Source organism: Nannospalax galili, unplaced genomic scaffold (genome assembly GCF_000622305.1).
Source record: "Nannospalax galili isolate Female #2095 unplaced genomic scaffold, S.galili_v1.0 scaffold371, whole genome shotgun sequence".
Taxonomy (NCBI): Eukaryota; Metazoa; Chordata; class Mammalia; order Rodentia; family Spalacidae; genus Nannospalax; species Nannospalax galili.
In genome coordinates, this window is record NW_008331606.1 from 5,616,501 (window position 1) to 5,638,635 (window position 22,135).

The 22,135-nt window shown below is 39.3% G+C and overlaps 1 protein-coding gene across 2 annotated transcripts in view; it reads right to left on the reverse strand.

The window, feature by feature from the left end:
• The window catches only part of Gpc3 (glypican 3), a 433,306-nt gene that overhangs the window by 394,337 nt on the left and 16,834 nt on the right, over positions 1-22,135 (reverse strand). For both annotated transcript variants that reach the window (XM_008826751.3, XM_029560452.1), the window contains exon 2: positions 6,264-6,425. In XM_008826751.3, coding sequence (XP_008824973.1) covers positions 6,264-6,425 — 162 coding nt within the window. The remainder of the gene's footprint in view (positions 1-6,263; positions 6,426-22,135) is intronic.

A 22,135-nucleotide genomic window follows, 5' to 3' on the forward strand; every position in this document is an offset into this window, starting at 1 on the left:
CAAATCAGACCATGCACCCACATGGCAGCTAACAACTGTCTGTAACTCCAGTCCCAGGGGATCCAACAGACTCTTCTGACCTCTGTGGGCATTGCATGACACGGGTGCACTTACCTACATGCAGGCGATACACACATACACATAAAAATTTTTAAAAAAAATGAAAAAAAAAAAACCTTGGCATGGCAACATGTGTTTGTAATCTCAGCATTAGTATGGGCAGTTACAGGTGGATCCTGGGAGCCTCCTCTGACAGTTACACTGCCCACACAGGCGAACACACACACACACACACACACAAATATGGGCTGAACAATACACCCTTCCTGAACTAGCCACTTGTTTGCTTGTAAAATATATCATCGTAAGGCCGGGAATGATGGCGCACGCCTGTAGTCCCAGCACTTGGGAGGCAGAGGCAGGCGGATCTCCATGAGTTCAAGGCCAGCCTGGTCTACATAGTAAGTTTCAGGACAGCGGGGGCTACAGGGGGACCCTTTTTTAAAAAAACAAAAAAAAAAAAAAACCCAAAGGAGATATATATATATATCCAGAGGAGAAGCTTCAGGAAACTCCTGACCTCTGCGGCATTGCATGACACATGACACGGGTGCACTCACATACACACAGGCAATACGCTCATACACACAAAATAAAAACAATAAATAGCCAGGTGTGGTAGCACACGCCTTTAATCCCAGCACTTCATATCTCCAGAGGAGAAGCTTCAGGAACCTGAAAAAGTTAGCTCCTGGTAGTACTAACATTCCAGACAGTTCAGCTTCCCGTGTGTGAGCACATAAAACACATCCCTTCTTCAAGAGCTATCTGCGTTTCTAGCTTAGATAAGTGACAGAAGTCACCGAAGTACATCGTGAACTCCAGCTTCATGTAGGTTAATGTCCCTATGATAATGCATCATTTCTTTGGCACTACCTGGGGTGAAGCAGTCGCTGTCTGCATAATGTACGTATATCATGACTTATTGGTTTAAGGACATTTTCACATGCATTATCTCTATGACTAGAATTGTTAGCCCTATTTCACAGATATCAATGACAATGGAGTATATTACAGGCTAAATCACCACCCCAAGTCATAAAGTTGCAAATGCAGACACCTAAAATCAAGACTTGGGACTTTCTGACTCAGAAGTCAGTATTCTTTGTTTTTGAAATGCTATATTTATGTGTGCGTATTTGCACATGTACACCCCATGATATGTGTGTGTGTGTGTGTGTGCACAAGCACGTGTGTATGCACGTGCGTAGGACAGAGGACAATTTGCTAGAGTCAGTTCTCTCTTTTTGCCTTTTGAGTCCCAAGGACGGAACTCCTTGGCTTGGTGGCAAGTACCTTTACACACAGAAACATCTCACCAGTCCAAGCTCAATATTCTTCCATTGCTCTTAAGCACAAAAATTATTTTAAGCCTTTTAAAATGATATTAAGAAAACAAGATTGAATATAATCTGATCTTTCCATAGTGAGTCACAATTATCACTATGAACATAGACTGTAGAACCTATGGTATTGTCGGTGCTACTGAGACAGGTAGGCATATATCCCTCTGTGAATGCCCCTAACCGTCACATTTGGTGAATGACTGAGTACCCTTTTATGTTCTCCACCCTTACTGCTATTTATTCTTGTTGCTTCTGTGTATCACCCCATAGCAATCTTCCAAACAACTTCTATCTAACTGGTTATCTAGTAATAGCAAGAAAGTCAGAAAATCAAGCTTGTGAAGACTGAACATTAATAAGAATACTAGGCTCACCAGGCATGGAGGTGCACACCTTCAATCCCAGCACTCAGGAGGCAGAGTCAGGCATATTTCTGTGAGATGGAGGCTAGCCTGGTCTACACAGTGAGTTCCAGGTCAGCTTGGAAGACAAAGTAAGACCCTATCTCCAAAAAATGGGAACAGTATGAGGGCTGGGGAGATAGCTCAGCGCTTAAGAGCACTGACTGCTCTTGCAGAGGACCTGGGTTCAATTCCCAGCACCCACATGGCAGCTACGAACCATCCTTAACTCCAGAATCTAAAGCCCTCTTCTGACCTCTGTGGCATTGCACGGCATGGGTGCACTCACATACACACAGGCAATACACTCATATACACAAAATAAAAATAATAAATAAAATATTTAAAAAATAAAAATGGAACAGTATGTTCCAATCAAGGAGCCCAGGAGCTCTCACATGAGATAAGTATACAAGGAGACGCTCCATAGCATTTTAGATATGCAGAAATGTTTTCAGCTTAAGCACAGCTTTTTCTGTCTCTGAGAGTTCGAGTTGTGGGATAGTCAACTTCCAGTGAAAGTGAAGAGCTGCATTCTAAAGAGCTTGTTCTCAGTCACTGGCACCTTGGAGAAGACTAGAATCATTCAACATTGAGGCAAAAAACCTGGATATGTGCCCAAATGGTTCCTGGTAGTAGATGGTTGAATGTCATAATGAAATCCTACAAAGGAAAACAGAATTTAAAGCTTGAAGATGAGGAGGTGTTAGAGATATGATGAAATTTTCAGAATTTTATCTCATTGTCTTCATAAGAACCCCTAAATCCAACCATTTCTTAATTTTGTTTTTTTCCTCAAGTGCACTAAAAGCAAGGAGAATCGTGTTACAGGATGGCTTATGAGAAGCTGTGGCATCACTGAGTTTCTTCATCTATGAAATGGGGATGGTTACAGTACAGACCCCATAGGGCTGCGAGGGAAATTAAATGAGATAATTATGTAAAAGTGAGAATCATACAGTAAGCACTTAATAAATCTTCACTATTATTTTTATACTCATCATTATAAGGTAGGGGAGTGGAAACAGAAAAGAGAAAAGAAAATCTACTTTTAGTGGAGTTTCTGAAAAAGAATTAATTAAGCAGAAACAAAAAACGATCGTGCTGCCCCATTTTCCTAAGCGCATCTAAGTAAATTAAATTTAGGAAACGAGGCAATGCAAAGATTGAAAATAAAGAACAACTTTTTTAATGCTTCAATCATTATCAAAACAACATTAGCACTGGAGTACTCCAACCAGGGCCCCAGGCTCATTTATGAGGGCAAAGGCTTCCTGCAATTAAAGACATAAAATCCAAATCAAGGCAGTAAGGACTGCTCACGGAACTGTGCACATATTTGCGGAAAGTTCTCACTGTTGAAATACCCCCAATGTGGACTACCAAAGGAATCCTAAAGCGATTGTGGATCTAGGTCAAGATCAAAATAAGCCTTCTTCAACTTCATGTGGTGGAGAAAATAGCTCACAAAAGCTACCACATCAAATTTTACACAAAGTAGTAAGGAGATTTTGTCAATAATTTTGTCTACTAGCATCTTGGGGAAGGGATGTGTAGTTTAGGGGGAAAACAATTGTACCTCTCAATTTCAGTTCATGGGAATAATAAGTAGCTGTAAGAAAAAGGGAATAGATGCCTAGTTTTTTTCATTGCAATCAGCTTGTACTGATCCCTTGTTTTAAGTCTTCTCTCTTCAAAATGTTTTGTTACAGAAAGGATTTGTGTTCAATGCCTCTCCAAACATGGCATAAATGCTTTGAGGTATAATATCATGATTTATTTTATCTTATGGGGTTTATTTTTAAGTGAGGTAGGCTTACAAAAAGAAAATAAAATGAAACAAGAATGAGTATAAATAAGATTTCTGGGGACAGAAGGACAACCCTAGAAAGAAAGTATGTGTATATGTGCATGTACCTTTATGTATGTATGTATGTATGTGTGTATGTATGTATGCATGTGTGTGTGTGAGAGAGAGCAAGAGAGAGTGAGAGAGAGAGAAACAGAGGGGGGAGAGGGAGAAGGAGAAGGAGAGGGAGAGGGAGAGGTAGAGGGAGGGAGAGAGAGAGAGAGAGAGAGAGAGAGAGAGAATAGCACTAGCAGGTGCTGCCTCCACTTTCCACCCTTTGTTCACAAGACTAGTATTCACCTTCCACATTACATTAGCCATATCTGGAATCTAATCCAATCAAAATACCATCAGAACTGATTTTTTTCCTAGTCTTGTGCTGTTTCAGCCCCATAAAACACAATGTACAAAGTGCAGGTCTGGACAGATGCACAAATTCTACCAACAAGGACCCTCAGATAGACAACCCAGGACAGCTGCTCTGCATGTTGGAATGCCAGCGTCATCACTCTACCATCCCACTACAGCGGGCAGTGGTTGAAAGGTCCCATCTGGGGCCTTGGTTATTCTAGGACTTGAACAAATCCCTCACCCTGCCTTCTAACCAAGTACCTTGATGCCTCAAGAACAAAGATTTACCTCTCCCCCTTAACCCAGTTCTCATGTCACATTGCTTCTTATCACCACTTCCAGCTAGTAGATCAACTCCAAAGCCAATCTAAGAAGTACATAAACAGTGTATGTATTTTTCAAACCAGCCTAAATTGTTCATTCTATCACTAAATTGTTAGTCTCAATAAATGCTTCACAAGACTCTGACTGCATAAATAGGTTAACAAATATTTCTCACTTATATACTGTTCTTTGTATAATCAACCTAACATCCCCTGAGGCTTTGATACAAGAAACTGTTCTGAATGTATGCCTTATTAGCTAATTTGAATAACTTTCTTAGCTAATACTAAGAATTTCATTATAATACATAAAATAAGGTGCAATCAACCCACCTTATAATTCAAAGAGCTTAATTCTTGTAAAGATGCCAGAAACCTGAAATTTTAGAATGTCAAGTGGTCAGAAGTGTTAGATCTGACCCCACTCCTACCTTTGCAGGGCAGAAACATGGCAGCTTATCCAGTCTGCTTAATTTAGAAAGAATAGAAAGGGGCTGGGGAAATAGCTCGGCTGGTAAAGTAAGGACCTGACTTCAGATCCCAAGCACCAACATCAAAAGCCAGGTATGGCAATGCAGACCTTTAACCCCAGCTCTGGGAATTCAGAGTGGGGAGGTTTCAGTGAGAGACCCTCCCTCAAAAAAAAAGATGGGGGCTGGAGAGATGGCTCAGCAGTTAAGAATGCTGACTGTTTTTGCAGAAGACCTGGGTTCAAATCCCAGCACCCATATGGCAGCTAAGAACTGTCCATAACTCCAGTTCCAGGAGATCCAACAGCCTATTCTGTACTCCACGGGCATTGCATGACATGGGTGCACTTACCTACATGCAGGCAATACAAGATGGTGAGTGATAGAGAAAGACACCCAGCACTGACCTATCTCTCCACATAGGCACACACAAGTGCACACACCCACACTAACAAGTATCACATAATGCATACCACACATGGCACACACAATTTTTTAAATATAAGGGATAAAATTAAGGCTTCATATCCATAACTAATTATCCTAGTCATATGAAGTAACCTAAGTGAGGGGATAAAAGCCTGGACCATAAGAACCAGGTCGCCTGGGTTCAAATCTTGCCTTCGCCCTTTATTTTAGTTGTGTGGCCTTGGGCACGCTACTTAATCATTCTGCTCTTAGGTTTTCATCTACAAAATGGGAATATCAAATATCCACTCCTAGGTGTATTGTGAGGATTAAATGAATTCATACATGTAGCTTACTTAAAAGCACATGATAGATGCTATTTAAGTGCCTCTTGCTATCACTATGACAACCATCATCATCATCTCCAGTTGGATCTTTAATCTAGAGGAGGTCCTTATGCTGCTGTGATTCACCTCTAAATTAGCAAGAATAGAATCATTTCCTGCCCATCCTAGCAAATGCTACAATGGCTCTTTACATAATTATTGACAAGCAGGTTAAGAACTGACACAAAGAAGAAATGCAACCACTTACACAAACTGGAAAATGGCTGGCCAGCAAGCCAGTTTCTCCCTTTTAAATGGAAATGATCCTAGTGGTCAGAAGGAGTTCATGTATGTTTCACAAGTATCTAACTCACTTCTAGAGAAAATTGACCTTGGAATTTGAGAGTATTTTTATTGTTGTTGCTATTGTTGTAGTTGTTTAAAATGAGTCTTATGGACTAACAGACAGAATTATCCATTACTCTTTCTGCACTGATTTACATTTACATACAGAATGTCCTTGGAAAGTAATTTTTTACCATATCCATCTCTTCAAAATTAAAATGAAGCTTCTCTAAAACTGTATTATTCCTTAAACAGGATCTCTCACTGGAAGGTTTTTATATCAAGTTGGATTATAATTTATAACTAATGCTTAGCACTTGAAAGTCCAGTGCCCAAATAATGAAGTCATTGAGCATCACATCTAAAATGATCCCCAAAACTCACCTTGGAAAACTGCAGCATTCTGAATAATTAAGAACTTGAGCTCCATGCTTGCAGACTGAAGCAGTTGTTCCATGTTCAGACGTGCTGTTAGTTGGTATTTTTCTTCCATCTTTCTTGAACAGCATGTTGGGCCCTTGGGGAGACACACTTGCAAATCTGATCCTGAAACAAACAAGGTTTTCATGTTTCAGTAAGCAGAATCAATCTCTGTGTGTGTGTCTCTCCCCCTGTCATCTGTACACAAGAAAAATGTATTTCTTTTAAAATACAGTAGATTTTGATTATTCAAAAGTTTATCTCAATTAATCTCTGCTTTCTTCTGATTGCCCTTATAACAGATTCGTTTTGAATAACCATCAAAATTAATTGCCAAGGTTATAAATTCTGTATAAACTAATTTATAGCACCACCAAATGCATGCCATTGAACACCGATATTTAATTTGTCTGTTAAAAGATCAATCTTGATTTTTCTAATTTATTTTTTATTGTAATTTATGTGAGAACAACCAAAAATATTAAAATTCCAGTTATGATTCCAAATGAAATGTATGTCAGGATAACCTAATGTTGCTTTTCAGGATGAATAATCAAAACATCAATATCACATCAAAGCTTTGTTGTTGTTGTTGTTGTTTTAACTAAAGGTCCTACAACAAGATTCAACAAATCTTTATTTGATTGCTACTACATGCCAGTCACAATGAGAGTACACAAACCAAGGGCCTGCCCTCATGATGTTTATGGTCTTGGGGACAACAAACAACCAACCAGATAAAAATATAAACAAATGTCATGTGACGATATGTACTGTAGAAAGAAATAATACAAACATGCATACCTATACAATGAAAAAATAAGCATAAAAAGTAATGAAGGACTGGTACATGCGACCACATCGATGAACCTCAAAACATCACACAAAATGAAAAATGTCAGATCAAAAAAGTGCAAAGTTGAGCCGACCATGGTGGCGCACACCTGCAGTCCCAGCACTTGGGAGGCAGAGGCAGGTGGATCTCTGTGAGTTCTATTTTTAAAAAGATTTTTATTAAAGTGAAAATTCTACAATTCCACAATTCCAATTATATAAGACACTAGAAAATGGAAACTAATATATAGATGAAGAGGTTCAGTGATGCCTGTGGAAGGATGGAGGGCAGGAAGAAGGTGGAAAGGAGAAATCACGAAGATTAGTTAAGAAAATCACAGGCATGATGGCTATCATTGTTTTGATCATAGTGATAGCTAAATGTGTATATACGCTAAATTTCTCAAGACATACTCTTTAAGCATGTGTTAGTTACTGTGTATCACTTATACTACAATAAAGTTATTTTTAAATATTTTTATTTATTTTTATTTTATATGTATACGTGTATTGCTTGCATGTAGGTAAGTGCACCCATGTCGTGCAATGCCCACGGAGGACAGAAGGAGCTGTCAGATCCCTGGAACTGGAGTTACAGACAGTTGTTAGCTGCCATGTGGGTGCTGGGATTCAAACCTGGGTCTTCTGCAAGAACAACCAGTGTTCTTAACCGCTGAGCCATCTCTTCAGCCCTATTTTTTACTTTTAAAAAGCAAAGTAAAGGAGATAGAGAATATGCTGGCAGTAAGGACTATTCTTGTTTCTAAATGGTATTCCATGTAGACTACTTTCCGAAGGTAACATCTGAAGCATGAAGGAGGTAAGGGAGACTCTTGTGATTTTTATGTCCTTTACAAACATTGGCAAATATCAAGGCTTAATTAATGGGATTGAACGCATAGTCTCGCACAGGCTAAGCACATGTTCTACTGTGTAACGCCTAGTAAGCATTTATTGAGAACTTTCTGCAGTGTCCATGAAAGTATGCATCTCAGCTCTCCTAATGTGAGGAGTATTTGACTAGTAGCCCAGCTGCTGTTTTCTGATTTTATCCGCCATTTGTGCAGAGGCCACAATCCCTAGGGATGGTTCCCAACCAGTGATTTAGCATGGCAAAGATATGAAGTCCTATAAATCATTGAGCATTGCTCACAGGGGACCTTGGGTTGAAGATTCCCCAATTGATTTTGAAAACTTTCTTTAAAATTCCACTACAGTCTCTGATTTTTCCTATGCAACCCTTCATTTTATTTCTCCTCCACAGAAGTCAAATGTGCAGTCTACTCAAATAACTCTTCAGTCTCCTTCAACATTGTCCCTTCTTTTCCTTCACAAGTGTTTCTCACCAAACATCTATTGAGCATCCCATTCCACAGAGCCTTAGATGTTAGTCCTATTGCCATCTACTTTTTGGATGTCCCAGTCTAACATACCATCCGCATGCTAGGCATCTTGCTGTATATTGGAAGTACAACTTTTTCCAAGAGAGACTTGCTCCCTGCCCACAAGGTACTTGTTATCTAAAGAGCTTAAGAGAAATAAATACCTAGTCCTACCACATAAGGGCAATAAGGCAGAATCACTAGGTAGGATGATAAAATGTATACATGGAAGATAACTTCCACCAAAGCCCCATATGGTCCTCAGGAAAGTAAAGTTTAATAATCTTAGTGAAGTTAAAAAGCATAATCAGGTATTATAGACAGCTTTCTAAAAATATTGGGATTTGATAAGGGGAGGAGATTAGTTAGCCTCGAGTTACAGAAATTTTCTTTTTATTATGCCATGTCTTTTCCCTAGTAATTGCATTTGGTCATCGCATGAATGTATGTGCTTAAGTTTTCTTAAGAATAAAATTCATCATCTTACATCTCTCATGAAATCACTGTTGGAATCCAGGGTATTGGGTCAAAGCTCTTCACTTCCCTCTCCTCAAGGGAGCTGCTGACAAAACTAAAAAAGGAGGGAGAAGATAATACATATCACCAAACCTAACCCAGCATCGCAATTTATAGTCCTGGATGGAAAGGTGATATTTAATGTCAAAATACAATTTGGGGTCTGCAGACACAGAGTTCAGATTTATCTCCTACAAATGTCAATCTCATACACAAGCCTTAAACTGATTCTAAATATGTTCTAAGCTCCTTAAAGGCTTTATGATTATCTTCAGAAGAAGAAGAAAATAACAGAGCCAGTTCTAGCTCACTGTGTTCTTTCTACATGAGGTTACAAAATATTCTGCTATTCTAGGAGTGAAACTGATGCAGTCTACTGGAACAAGAAGGGAAAAAGCCCCCTTGGGGAAGAGTGGCTAATCTAAATTTAAACCAGGTTGGTTGGGACACACACATAGATATGAAAAAGCTCAATATAGTAAATCTTTCCATTTGGCAAGTTAATGTTCATTTAGCAAGTCTTTATTTACTTTCTTGGTAAACCAGTGCCTATATCATGTGTGTTTAAATTTGTTACAAACAAAATCCTGTGTATTTCTGAATTTGCATTGGTGATCACTTCTGGTTTTCAAGAATAGCTGAGTGTTTCCTACACAGTGACTGCTTGTTAGAACTGTATCCATTCCCACCAGCTCTACCTGGTGGGAAGTATAAAATAACAGGGTTCAGACTTATTTCTCTGTAAAGTGCAAGGAGTTTCGAAGATCTTATAAGGTAACAAACTGTTGTTCAATGTACCTACAGAAGTTCAAGAATGATTTCAAACATTGTGCTACCAGATTGGTTTGACTTTGATATGATCATTCATAAAGCGATTGAGAACTTCTACGCCGTGCCCCTACTGTAAGTTGGCTAAGTCTTGCCATTGTGAAACCCTCACCACCTCAAAAATCAGGTTAGCTAAAAGTCTTTAAAGGAATAAAACCTCAAATGACAACTTTTCAGGAAAGATATCAGATGTCATCAAGACAGCTATATATTATATCCAAATGTATGTATGTATGCATATTAATATTTACTTCTACTCAGTTATCATTGCCTAGTTAATCAATAAACCAGTACAACTGCTTTAGGGGCTAGAAGTGGGCTATAGATTTTAGGAAATAAGAACATCCATAAAATGATAAGAATTCAAGATTTCCCATCAAGGAAGGAAATACATAACAAATGGACAAATACTTTGTAAATAAATTTCATATAAATCACAGACAAGCTTTAAAGAAATCCCCATGCCAAAGACAACACAGGAGCATTAGCCATACCTAAAATGAAATAACAGTAGTGAAATGTAACCATTTCAAGGCCATGAATAATTGCAGAAAAGTAACAAAACAGAAAGGATTAGGGAAGGAATTTAGAGGGAATCGTCATCAACCAAACAAAATAATTACCCTGGAGACTGAATCCTACATGGAATGAATAAAAAGTAAATCCAAAGGCAAATGACTAAGAAGATACACTGGGAACTGCTACATACTTGTATGAATAAGAATCAAAAGGTAAACTGAAGAAGTACGATGGACCGAACAGAAGACATAGTACATAATGAAGGATTCTTTAAGCATATGAGGAACAAAAGGTTAAATGGAAACAACCCCTTTATTAAATCGAAAAATAATTGTGGACTACACATTCCAAGGGGGATACTCACACGCCTTTTATGTAAAGAATGGATTTCGCCTGGAAAATGGAAAGAGAAACAGGCGATACATCCTAGCATGGCAATAAAGAGAAGGCTTAGCACTTGACTATTCAAATGAGCCAGAAAGGGTCAGTTTTAAAGGCTTAATAACTTTCATGCCTAGATGCTAAATAAAACATAACTAAAGTCATTACAAGACTGCTAATTCCCATTTATTGTAAAGGATTAAAAAATATCTTTATACTGTATAATCTCCTCGTCTAGATTATAAATTCCTAAGGAGGAGAGAATGACTACCATCTCCTTTGGGATGTGCCAGTGATCTCATTCAACCTGATGTATATATTATTGAATCAATGAGACTTGTAGTCTGTGAACACTAACAAGAACTATGTGTCTGCTGTATATAAAAAATGAGGGAATAAAGATGACCCTAAAAGCTTTACATCTGTATATTAACTTTGCTCTTGGAAAAAGTGCCATAAAAGCAATCTCCAAGCATCCTGAATATACACAAACATTCACTCAAAGGAACTACGTAGTATATATTTCTAATTATTTGGCATTCTGTCTCTCGTATGCATGCAATCCCCAGTTTGGGGACCTATACATGAAAATGGCTATTGGAAGTATGGCAGCGTTTGGGGGTTGTACTCATCATATGTTCCCAACTTGGGCCTCATTAGTTGCCTCCCTTCCCAGCAGCTAACTACAAGTGGTTCCCCCTCCCCAAGGCTCTCTTTAGGTGCAGCTCTGTTTATACATATAAACTTATAGCAGAATGATTTCTTCAGACTTGGCTACCCATGGCCTGGCCTCATTTAACCTCATCACAGCCTCTTCCTATTGGGCCCAGCTCTTGCTGTCTGTTGGCTCCACTTAAAGACATGACATTTTAGACTGCCTCTAAATTACTCTTATCCAACTCCACCAGTGCTATAAAGTAGTCCTAGGCTTACCACACATAGAAACTTCATTCCAGGCCTGAGCCCTTTCCATAATTAAAAAGAGGAGAGTCAATAGTGTGTATGAGATTGTTTGAATGTATCAGTTATATTGGTTTGTACTCCAAGACAGGAGGCCAGGATTATCATAAGCACTAGTGGCAGGAAAGAGAAGAATCACTTGTTGCTCTAAGGTCAAGTTGCTTACAATTTAGTCCTTACCTTACTGTTTGCCAGGTGTGTGAGCATGTGCTTTTCCACCCTTATCTGTAAAATGGGATTACCAATACTACTTGCTTCACAGAGTAAATCTCTTGGCCTTCTTGGTGTAGAATGTCTTCAATAAGCGTGAATTCAAATAAAAGATGAATTCATATGGAAATCAGACTTTCACACCCCCAAAATAGCTAGGGAACAGTTAAATTTGTACATGGCTATGTGACAAAATATGCAGTATGTTTTCTGAAGTCATGGGAATAATCTATATTTTAATTGGAACAGTCGTTAGAAGAGTATATACATATTTGTCAAAACTTACTACTTAAAATGGGCACATTTCATTGTTTACAAATTATACATCAGTAGTGCTGGTTTTTAAAAATATGTAATATGGCAATTTGCTAGATAAAGGAATGCCCATCGGAGGCCCTAGGGGGTTAAAGCAAATGTCCAAGAGGGTGTGAGGCTTGAGTTAGATCATAAAGGGTGAAAAGGATTTGGAGAGGCCAATGGGTGATATGTATTTGGCCCCAGGGGAGTAGAGGGGTCAACTTGCCTGGAGACAGGCTGTAATCTAAGATATAGTTAGTTTTCCAGGTAAGACAGGCCGAAATTTTAAGGGCCTTGAATGCAGGCTAAGACCTGTGGTCTTAACCTCAGAGGCAATAATGGACCACTGGAGGTTCTCAAGTAGAGGCATAATATGGTGAGGAGTGCTGTTTAGGAAGATTAGTCATACTGCCTGAAATTGGGAAATGGATGAAGTAACCGCTCAAGGTCACTTCCAGTCCTCCAATTCTCTAATTATCTTTATTATGTTCTATATGTTGGTTATTTTACTAGACTACAATTTTAGCTAATGACTATAAATTGTCAAAATCACATTAAAAAGCACATTAAAGAACAGAAGAAGTATTAATGTAGACCCTGATCCTTATACTTCTCTAAGAGCAGATAAAGCATATTCAAACAGCAACAGAAAAGAGTGAATTGTCAGGACTCAGTAACAATGAAAATTGAAATGTTTTTCCATATATGTGAATATGTATGATGATCTGACATATTTCTTTGTCAAGGTCTGCTTTATGAACAGTAGTTTTTTTCCTAACAAAGATATAGCACAAAGATGTGCTGAAAATAATAATGTAATATTATCATTAAGGCAATATTAGATAAAAGAATGAATGATATCAAAAACTGATTACTTCATGACTTGTAGGGAAAATAACACATTTATTAAAATTACAAAAATGATTAAGTATAAAAATATATCTGGCATTTTTTAAAGATGCTTTTTAGCAGAGGACAAGTCAATTTGCCATCCAAAAATATGAACTAATTTCCTTAGCATATAATAGTGACTTGCTATTAGAACGGCACCTTTTCCTCTAATTAATCATTATCTAAATCAAATCTTACATGCTCATTAATTTCTCACTAATCAAGCTAGGAATACAGATGAAAGAAATGGCTGTATTTGAAACCAGTGGGGAAAGTGATCATTGCTGATGGAAGAAATTATCTTAGGGAATCCAGCAGAAGGTTACCCTTCTGCTATTTAGCGTGAAAAAACATGACCTTGTAGAGGGTGCACCTGGATATCAGGAGCTCAGACTAAATCAAAGACCCTACCTGGGGCTGCCATAGACTGGGCTTCTTAAAAAGGCAGGCCAAAATGTCGCTACAACACTAAAGTGCTGGGAGTTGAAAGCAACCCGGAGATAAGCCATTCTCTATGCTTGAGACTTAAAGGATGAATTACCTTTATCTGTGCTGCCAACTGCCACCTAACTGTGTATCATTTCATACCCAGTAAAAGTTAAATCCACAGACCTCTGCACCCTGCCACAAAGAGGTTCTTCTTAGACCTCATTCCCAACCAGCAGTAGACATGTACTCTAGGAACACTAAGTCACTGATCATATTCAGCCTGCTAACCTGTCAAAACAATTCATTCATCCAACATTCACTGAATGCCTACTTTGTGCCAAGGACTATGCTCAAGACATAGAATACAACAATGTGCAAGACATGGTCTCTGCCCTGGGATTCACAGATTGGTCCAGGGATTCCTAAACAACTAGTCTTCTGATCACTCTAGATATGTACCTATAGGCAAATACGAAATCCTACTGATTTTGTTTTTTAAAAGATTTTTTAAATTAGGTGTTTGTGGGAATAGGATGGTGAGTGTGAGTGCAGTACACATGGAGGTCAGAAGAGGCTGTCAGAGCCTAAGGAGCTAGAGTTACAGGTGGTTGTGAGTTACCCATTGTGAGTGCTGGGAACCAAACTCCAGTCCTCTGAAAGAATAGTACATGCTCTTAAGCACTAAGCCATCTCTCCAGCTCCTGATTCCACTTTAAAAATATCTGATTCGCCTCTTTCTAGTGCCTTCTTGATGGGTCATTGCCTTACCCCTCTTCACTTGGATGATAACAACCTCTGAAGTGGTCTTTCTGCCTCTATATCTTTCTTCACTCAATCCTTAAAGAGAAATTTCTACAGTACATTTTCAGTCAAGTCATTCTATTTCTTTATAATTCTCCACAAAAATGGAGCAAGAACACAGGGATTTATAAGTAGGTAGAATGTTCTGGCACGCCAAGGGAGCTGGCAAGACTAGAAAGAAAATGAAAGGAAAGGTGAAGAGGAGCTACTTGAACCCTGCTTCACGATTCCAAGTTGTCTTTGGATTGGATTCCCACTGTAGAGAATGTTCTTCCGAGGCTCCAGAAGGTTTCAGGCCTCTGAATTTCCACGATACTCTCCACCCTTTTATCGATGCTTCTTGCATTCTAACTTGACTCATAGTTATATTTGCCTGCCTTATCAAGACTTAAGTTCCTTGAGGGAAAGACCCTTAATAACTGACTCATCTTTGCATCTCAAGAGTCCTATTGTGGTTTGGGCATGATGCCCTTCCCTTTCACTTGGAGGTAATACCAGAACTTTAAGGGACTTCTGTTTTTAAAACAGCTAGGTCAGATTAATTGACACCACTAGAATATCAGGAAGGATTCATAGAAACACAGACATTTTTGGCTATATAGACAGAAAGACACCTAATAAAATAAAAACCGGATTGGAGAACAAAGCCAGTCACTCTATAAGTGGACTGCAGAGCGATGGCAACCACTCTGGAGTTGGGATGCAGAATATTCTTTTTGCTTAGGTTTCTGCCAGAGGGACTAAGTTATGGTAATATCACTGTCTCCACTAGCCACTCCCCAATTATTATTCTACTCAGATAACTGGCTGAGATCCTGTCTTTTAGGAGATGGATAACTTCTTATTTTTCAGACATAAACTTCAAATATGCAAACCTGAGGGATAGCAGAGAATTCCAATACCCTAGTTTCAACCTAAGTGCTCGGCCCTTCTGTGCACATGAAGGAAGTCCTTTCACACCAAGGCTGAAGTATTACCATCTGCTCTTACAAAATCAGCTGTGACTTAGGCAAGTTACCTTTCCAAATCTGGGCCTGTTTTCCTCAAAGGGGCTAGGCTGGAGAGCTGAAGTCTGTCAAGCAATGGTCAATCAGTGTTCACTAAGCATAGGAAACAGAGCGTTGAGAGGACACAAAAGAAGCTGAGGACTAGATTCTCCTCTTTAAGAAAAGCTTTGCCAGTAGTATGTGCATATGAAGCCCAGGCAAGACTAACAAATCGGGCATATAAAGCACTGTATTCAATGTAATAGCCACATGCCCTTCTGTATGTCCACATATTTCCAAAGCCAACTAATTGCAGACTGCTTCCTGATAGGAGAGTATACAGTGACCAAAAATAAAAAAAAAAGACTCTGATATCAGACAGACTAGGCTGTCAAATACTAGCCACTGGCCACTACATAGCCTCATATGTGATCTTGGGCAAATTGCTTAATCTCTAAGTTTCAGCTTCATCTCAGAAAATGGGCATGGAGAGTGATAATTTCTGTCAACGTGTTTATGAGGATTAAATTAAACTCCTTATTTAATATTTCCCCAAAGCACGCCTCGTGCCTCTGTTTCTTGCTTCCTCATTTTGCTCATGGAGTTTCCCTCCCTTTGCTTCAGCTATTAAAACCTCACCTACAAAGCCTCCCTCATATATCTCTTTCATAAACTTTTCCCTCTTCCCTCCAATAAACCCTCTCTGATATTTCAGTATACTTTATGCCTGTCTGATAGTGTGTTTTGTAAGCTAGGCTTTGCGGCCATTGGTGTTTTTGTCTTATTTCTACTAAGAGTTGGAAGATTCTGTGGGCCAGAACTGTTCCTTGGCTATGTCTGTGTTCCACAACAAGGTGTAAGCCTGGTATATGGTTCACTTAAATGCTGAATGTTGAACTCATGAACAGTCAGTGATGTGACTCCTCTATTGACACATTCAAACATAATTTGAATAGTGACATCAGAGAGCACCTGGTGGTCTTTAAGGTCCCCGTCTGTTTCCATGAAGGCCAAACTCTCACCTCAGTAATCACTTTACATGCCAAATTTTTCACATCAGAAGAAATATCTCATAACCATGAATATTAGAATTGTTCCTGTTGAGGCTGGAGAGATGGCTCAGCGGTTAACAGCACTGGCTGCTCTTGCAGAGGACCTGGGTTTGGTTCCAGCACCCACATGATGGCTAACAACCATCTGTAACTCCAGTTCCAGGGGATCTAACACCCTCTTCTGACCTCCATGGGAATCACATGGCAAGGGTGCACTTACATACATGCAGACAATACACTCATACACAGAAAATAATAATAAAATAAAAAAGAATTGGTTGTTTTGTCATAACAAAGTATGAAAGGATTTCTACGGAAGACATCTCATCTCTGAAAGCCATATATTAACCACTTTGCCTGCAAGCTGTATTCTTAACGTAAACCTAAAAAAACAGTCTTTTGTTTCACAGATGTTTCTGGCTTCCAAATCTCCCTGTTGCTAGTATTGTAGCAAATCACAAAGAAAAAGTAGAAAGCTGAAGTACATTGAAAACGCACCATCACCTTGATCCTACAGCTCCTGTGAAAAGGCTTTTCAGGTGAGTAATAAGCAATAATTGTTTTCCTGTGGCTAAAGTGTTTAGAAAAAAGCGGACTTTTTAAGGAAAAAAACCCAGTCATGAGACACAGTCCATGCTAATAATATAGTAACAAATTCTGTTTCAAATCTCTTCTTGTGATCCAGAGTGACTTGGGTAATTCAGTTTCAGTCCCCAGGTCCTCAATTTATTCATATGAAAAAGGGGTTAACAGCAGTTTCCATGAACATGCCTCTCAGGAAAACACTGACATTTTAACAATCCACTTTAAGCATCCCATAAACAAGTTTCCTTTGAGTAGGGGGCTCTCACAAGCTCATGTGATTCACGAGGCCCCAGACTGCTCATATGTACAATAGGTTGAATGGTCTCTCCTAAAAAGATATGTCAGTTGGGTATGATGGTACATGCCTTTAATCCTAGCACTCAGGAGGCAGGGGCAGGCTCTGTGAGATGGGGGCCAGCCTGGTCTACATAGGGAGTTCCAGGCCAGCTGGGGCTACAGGGAGACCTTGCCTCAAAAAACTTTTTTTAAAAGATATGATGTCGATATCCTAAACCCCCAGCAATTGTCACTGTGACCTTATTTGGAAAAGAGGTCTTTGGAGACAAAGTTAAGAATCTGGAGATGAGGTCATTCTGGATTATGTGGGTTTAGTCTAAATCCAGTGATAGGTGTCTTTGAAAGATACACAGAGAAGGAAGGCAGTGAGATAAGGCCAAACGAAGAGGGAGACAGAGATTGGAGGGATATAACTACAGAAAACGAGCCACCAAAAGATGAAAGAAGCAAAGAAAGATTCCTCCCCCAGAACCTGTAGAAAGGCAATTCTGTTGCCACTTTCTTTTGGTCTTTTGGACTCTAGAACTGTAAGAAAACAAATGTCCACTGCTTTAAACCACCAAATTTGTGCCCATATGTTATGGCAGCCCTAGGAAACACCAACTTTTCCCCTGTCTACCTCACCTGAAAGTATCAACCTAATGCTATTTAGATGTTGCATCATGGTGGTTCTATTTAATCAGGTGCCTCAAAGTACAACACTCCTGGAATACTACCTTCATGCTTCAAGACAGAAGCATCTACGTGGAATTTTCCTCCTCACAGAAAAGGAGTTTGGGAGGGAAAAAGGAGGTATCCTGAATACTTGCTTGGGTAGGAACATGAAGAGGTACCAAAAAGGAGGCAAAGATCAAGTAAAAGATGAACATGGACCAAAACCCAGTTTTCTTTAGGATCAGACCTAAGGAAAATAATATTGGCATAACCCAAATAGTACTTTAACCACAATGCTTACACACTATAAGGATTAAGAAGTCTTGCAGTAATAAAATGACAATATTGCCTCAGTTGTTGGCCCATATTCCAGAGAGTCTGTTAGGAGGCTCTTCAGACCAATCCAAATGCCTTCTTCTCACTGCTCAAAGGCATTTGTCTTCTTATGCTCAACAAATTAGGCTTGTTTTGGATACATGAAAAAATTCTTTCAAGAGATTAGCAATTAAATAAACACAAAGGAAACCAGGCAATAATGAAAGATGCCTATGGGTCTGGGCATGAGCCCAATACTGAGCTTGGATTTCTCTTCACATTGCCCCTGCCCTACTCCTTGGCATTTCTAGAGATGCTGTTTAACGAGCTCCTGATGCCCAGTTACCCTGTTACACTCTTAAGATGCTTCTCCTAGCTCTAACGGCTAACCTACATTTCAGTTTCAAGCCATTGCACCTTGTAATTACATTCTCAGCCACTGTAAATAATCTGTGCCCTCTATTATATCTTTCCTTTTTCCCTAGGATTGAAACTTGGGGAAAAGGGAGTCTGTTGCCTTGTTAGCATACACACTGCACCTGAGCAAAATGCAACCAAATGCTCAGTCTTGATCCCTAAATGAGAAGCACTGGTATCAATCATTTCCTTTTTCCCATCCTTCAGCTTATTTGAGTGTCTACACTGATGTGCTCCAGTGCTGTGGCATTTATGCCATCTTGGGGAATAGCTGTGTAAATACTCCAGTAATTTCATCCTTCTTCAACATAGTGTTGTGTTAGAACTTGAGGATCTGAAGGACTGGAAAAGACACATTTTCCTCCTCCTCCCCTACCCATGTAATATGAATCAAAATCCTCACTAATGGGTCCCCCTCCTGCATGGTACTGAAGTCTAGACTTGGTGGCAACGTCTTTCTGTGAAAGATTTAATAGAGGAGAAAGTACATGTTTGAAAAGGGAGTTGACAAGCGAAACATTACGTATCAACTATAAGAAAGTTGGAGACCCAAGGAGTTTTGGATAGGCTGGGGTTGAAAGACAAGGGATATTGTTTCACACACACACACATTTTACTTCTGGTTAATACCACACACACACACACACACACACACACACACACACACACACACAGTGAGTTCATGTTTCCCTGAACCAAATGTTTTCTAAAACTGAGGAAAATGCAACACGTGAAAGTCTTTTCAATGATACTCAGTAGTACCCTTTTTCTTCCTTGGCTGCTTCAGGAGCTAGGAAAAACAAAAATAAACTACCCAAACAGCTGATTGGGGAATTTTTCTTCTATTCCCGTGATTTTACTGAAAAACTCAAAAATTGCTAATGGGAACTTCATTGTCTCATCAAGCTGTGAATGATTCAGACACAGAGCTCTCCAGAGTCCAGTGCCAGTTGTGAGAGGCAGTACCAGGAGGGGTCCAGATCAACTCAAACCAACTTTCTGGTTCCATGGTCTCCCTGTGGATTGTTACTCTTATGGCCTGCCTTCAGCTCTTGAGACACAGTAATTTGATTCAGAAATATCTGCTTCATTTAATTTTTACCTTTGTCTCAAGGAACTTGAAATAAAGGAGAAATAGTGACACAGAAACTATGGGACTAATTATCCCAAACCCTCCACACCATGCATGCCTAAGGAGTGGTGGTTTGGAGTAGGTAATGCTCCAGAAGGCCTGAGGCAGTGATGGAAACAGGTAGATACAAGCACCGAGAGGGTTCAACTGGAAGAATGGTCTTCACTCAACATGAAAGAAATGCCCATGACCACAGGCTACTGGACAGTATTCCCACCAGTTCAAACCACTAGTCTTTCTATGTACGTCTCCTCCCTTTTAGCAGCTACGGAGACCCTCTCCTTCATGAACCTAATCTATCACCTCTGTCCCCCACCAAGAGCAGGGAGAATAGAGTATATGATTTTGACATACTCGATTTTCAAAACTAGTTTCCTAGGAATGCTGAGTCTATCGTGAGAGTAATGAAGGAACATGACTCTGGAATCAAAGGAACTGGGTTTAATTCATTTCGTAGCTATTTGGTCTTGGACAAGCTACTAAACCTCTCTAAGCCTCAGTTTCCTCATCTCTGAAATGGAGATAAAATACAACCACCTGGTAGTGCTATTGTGAGGATTAAGTGAGATGTAGCCCATAAAAGGCTTAGCACAGTGCCTGGCTCAATAAATGTTAACGATTATTAGTACCGCCCCCACCACAGGTGCTCAATAAACTCTTGCTGAATTGAAGTCACAGCAGTGGGAATGAGTAGCAGATTGAAGGTGACCTGGGCTTTTTCTTGTTCTTCTTTTTTCAGTTTTTCCCACCTCACTGTGCACCAGATGACCTCTGAGGGCTTTTTTTTTTTTTTAAAGAAAAAAGAATGAATACAGACTACACTTTGGTTAGCATTCTTTTTTTTTTTTTTTTTTTTTTTTCATTCAAAGCAGAAACCCAAGTCTGGTAAAGTCAGCACATGATTTTCCAAGAAATATGACAAAGCTGTTAAAAACTCTAAATGAAAGTTGTGTAATAAGCATGAATCTGAATACATTTAAATTTCCTCTAGACCCAATATTTCCAGCGGGATCCCTATATATTTTTAAAGTGTGCTTTTGCACCGTGAGGAAACCAGACCCTAAAAGATAGCAGAATTTCCTCAAGTGTGGGGGTAGGGAGGCAACATGCAATTGTAATGAAAATTAACCCCTGAAAACGCACAGGATTTTATTTCCAAACGGATGCCTGAGGAGATTACTAGATTTTTAGGGTCTTTACTATAAAGAGAGCAACCTGCATGCCTGAAATAATTAAGAAGAGACTCAATTATCTAGTAAACTGAAATTTCAAACCACCCTGCTTACCTAAATGAGAAAAGCTGCTTAGACTGAAACGTCATTACTTCTATTTAGACAAGCCTTAGTGAAGATATACAAGGAGCTAAAGGACAGGACCCCACATTCTTCCCTAAGCCACAACAAGGCCTGTTTATGTAAATAGGATTTTCAATAACACAAGGGAATTGGAAAAAATGTTTTCATTACTGTCTCTGAAAAAATGCAAACACAGAAGATGAAAGTCAAGGGGCTTTCACTATGATGGGGAGTGACTATCCTAAACTATTTATTCTACGTGAATCTGCGTCTGGATTCCAAGCAGATCTAAGAAATAGGCACTATCTCTCCTTTTGAAAAAGTCAGTACAAATGACGAGGCAGAAAGATTGCTCTGAATCCATGGCAAGTTAAAGGCATAGTCATTCACAATTCAGTTCGGAAAGAAACTAAGTAGTAGTGGAGTTTTCTTTTGCCTTCATTTGGCAGCCTCTTCCAAAATCGGAGCCTAAAATATAAATATTCTTACCTTCATCATCATCACCACCTTACAATCACACACTCCCACATGACCATAACAACCCCCAGGCATAAACTAAAAGCTCATTAAAGAATATATAAAGGCTATTTATAGAACTAAAAAGGAAAGAACTATTAACAAAATTAATTAGACTGTTCATACTTTTGGCAGCTATTATTATTTGTTTGAACTCAAGTGTCTAGTTCCCTTACTGACAGGTATTGATGACTATAGAGATACCACATATCTGGAGTTTTAAACTGACCTTGTAGTTTTTCAGTCCAAGAACTGAAGTTTTGACCTGTACTCTGTACATCAGCCTTCCTGTTGCTGTTTAGGCAGCTGATAAGAGGCAGAAATCCTTCTTGCTCATTAGGCCATTAGCTGCTGTTAAGCAAAGGGCTGAGGAGGGGCGTGCTCAATGGCCCAGAGGAATGTGCTGGACTCCACATATAAAGCCAGCCCTGATTTGGGGTTAAGAATTTAACCTTAAAAGCTGACAAGTCATAAATTTGCCTGAGGTTCATATATATGTGTGACTTTCACAGTTTATATTTCCTAGCCAGGACCCAGAG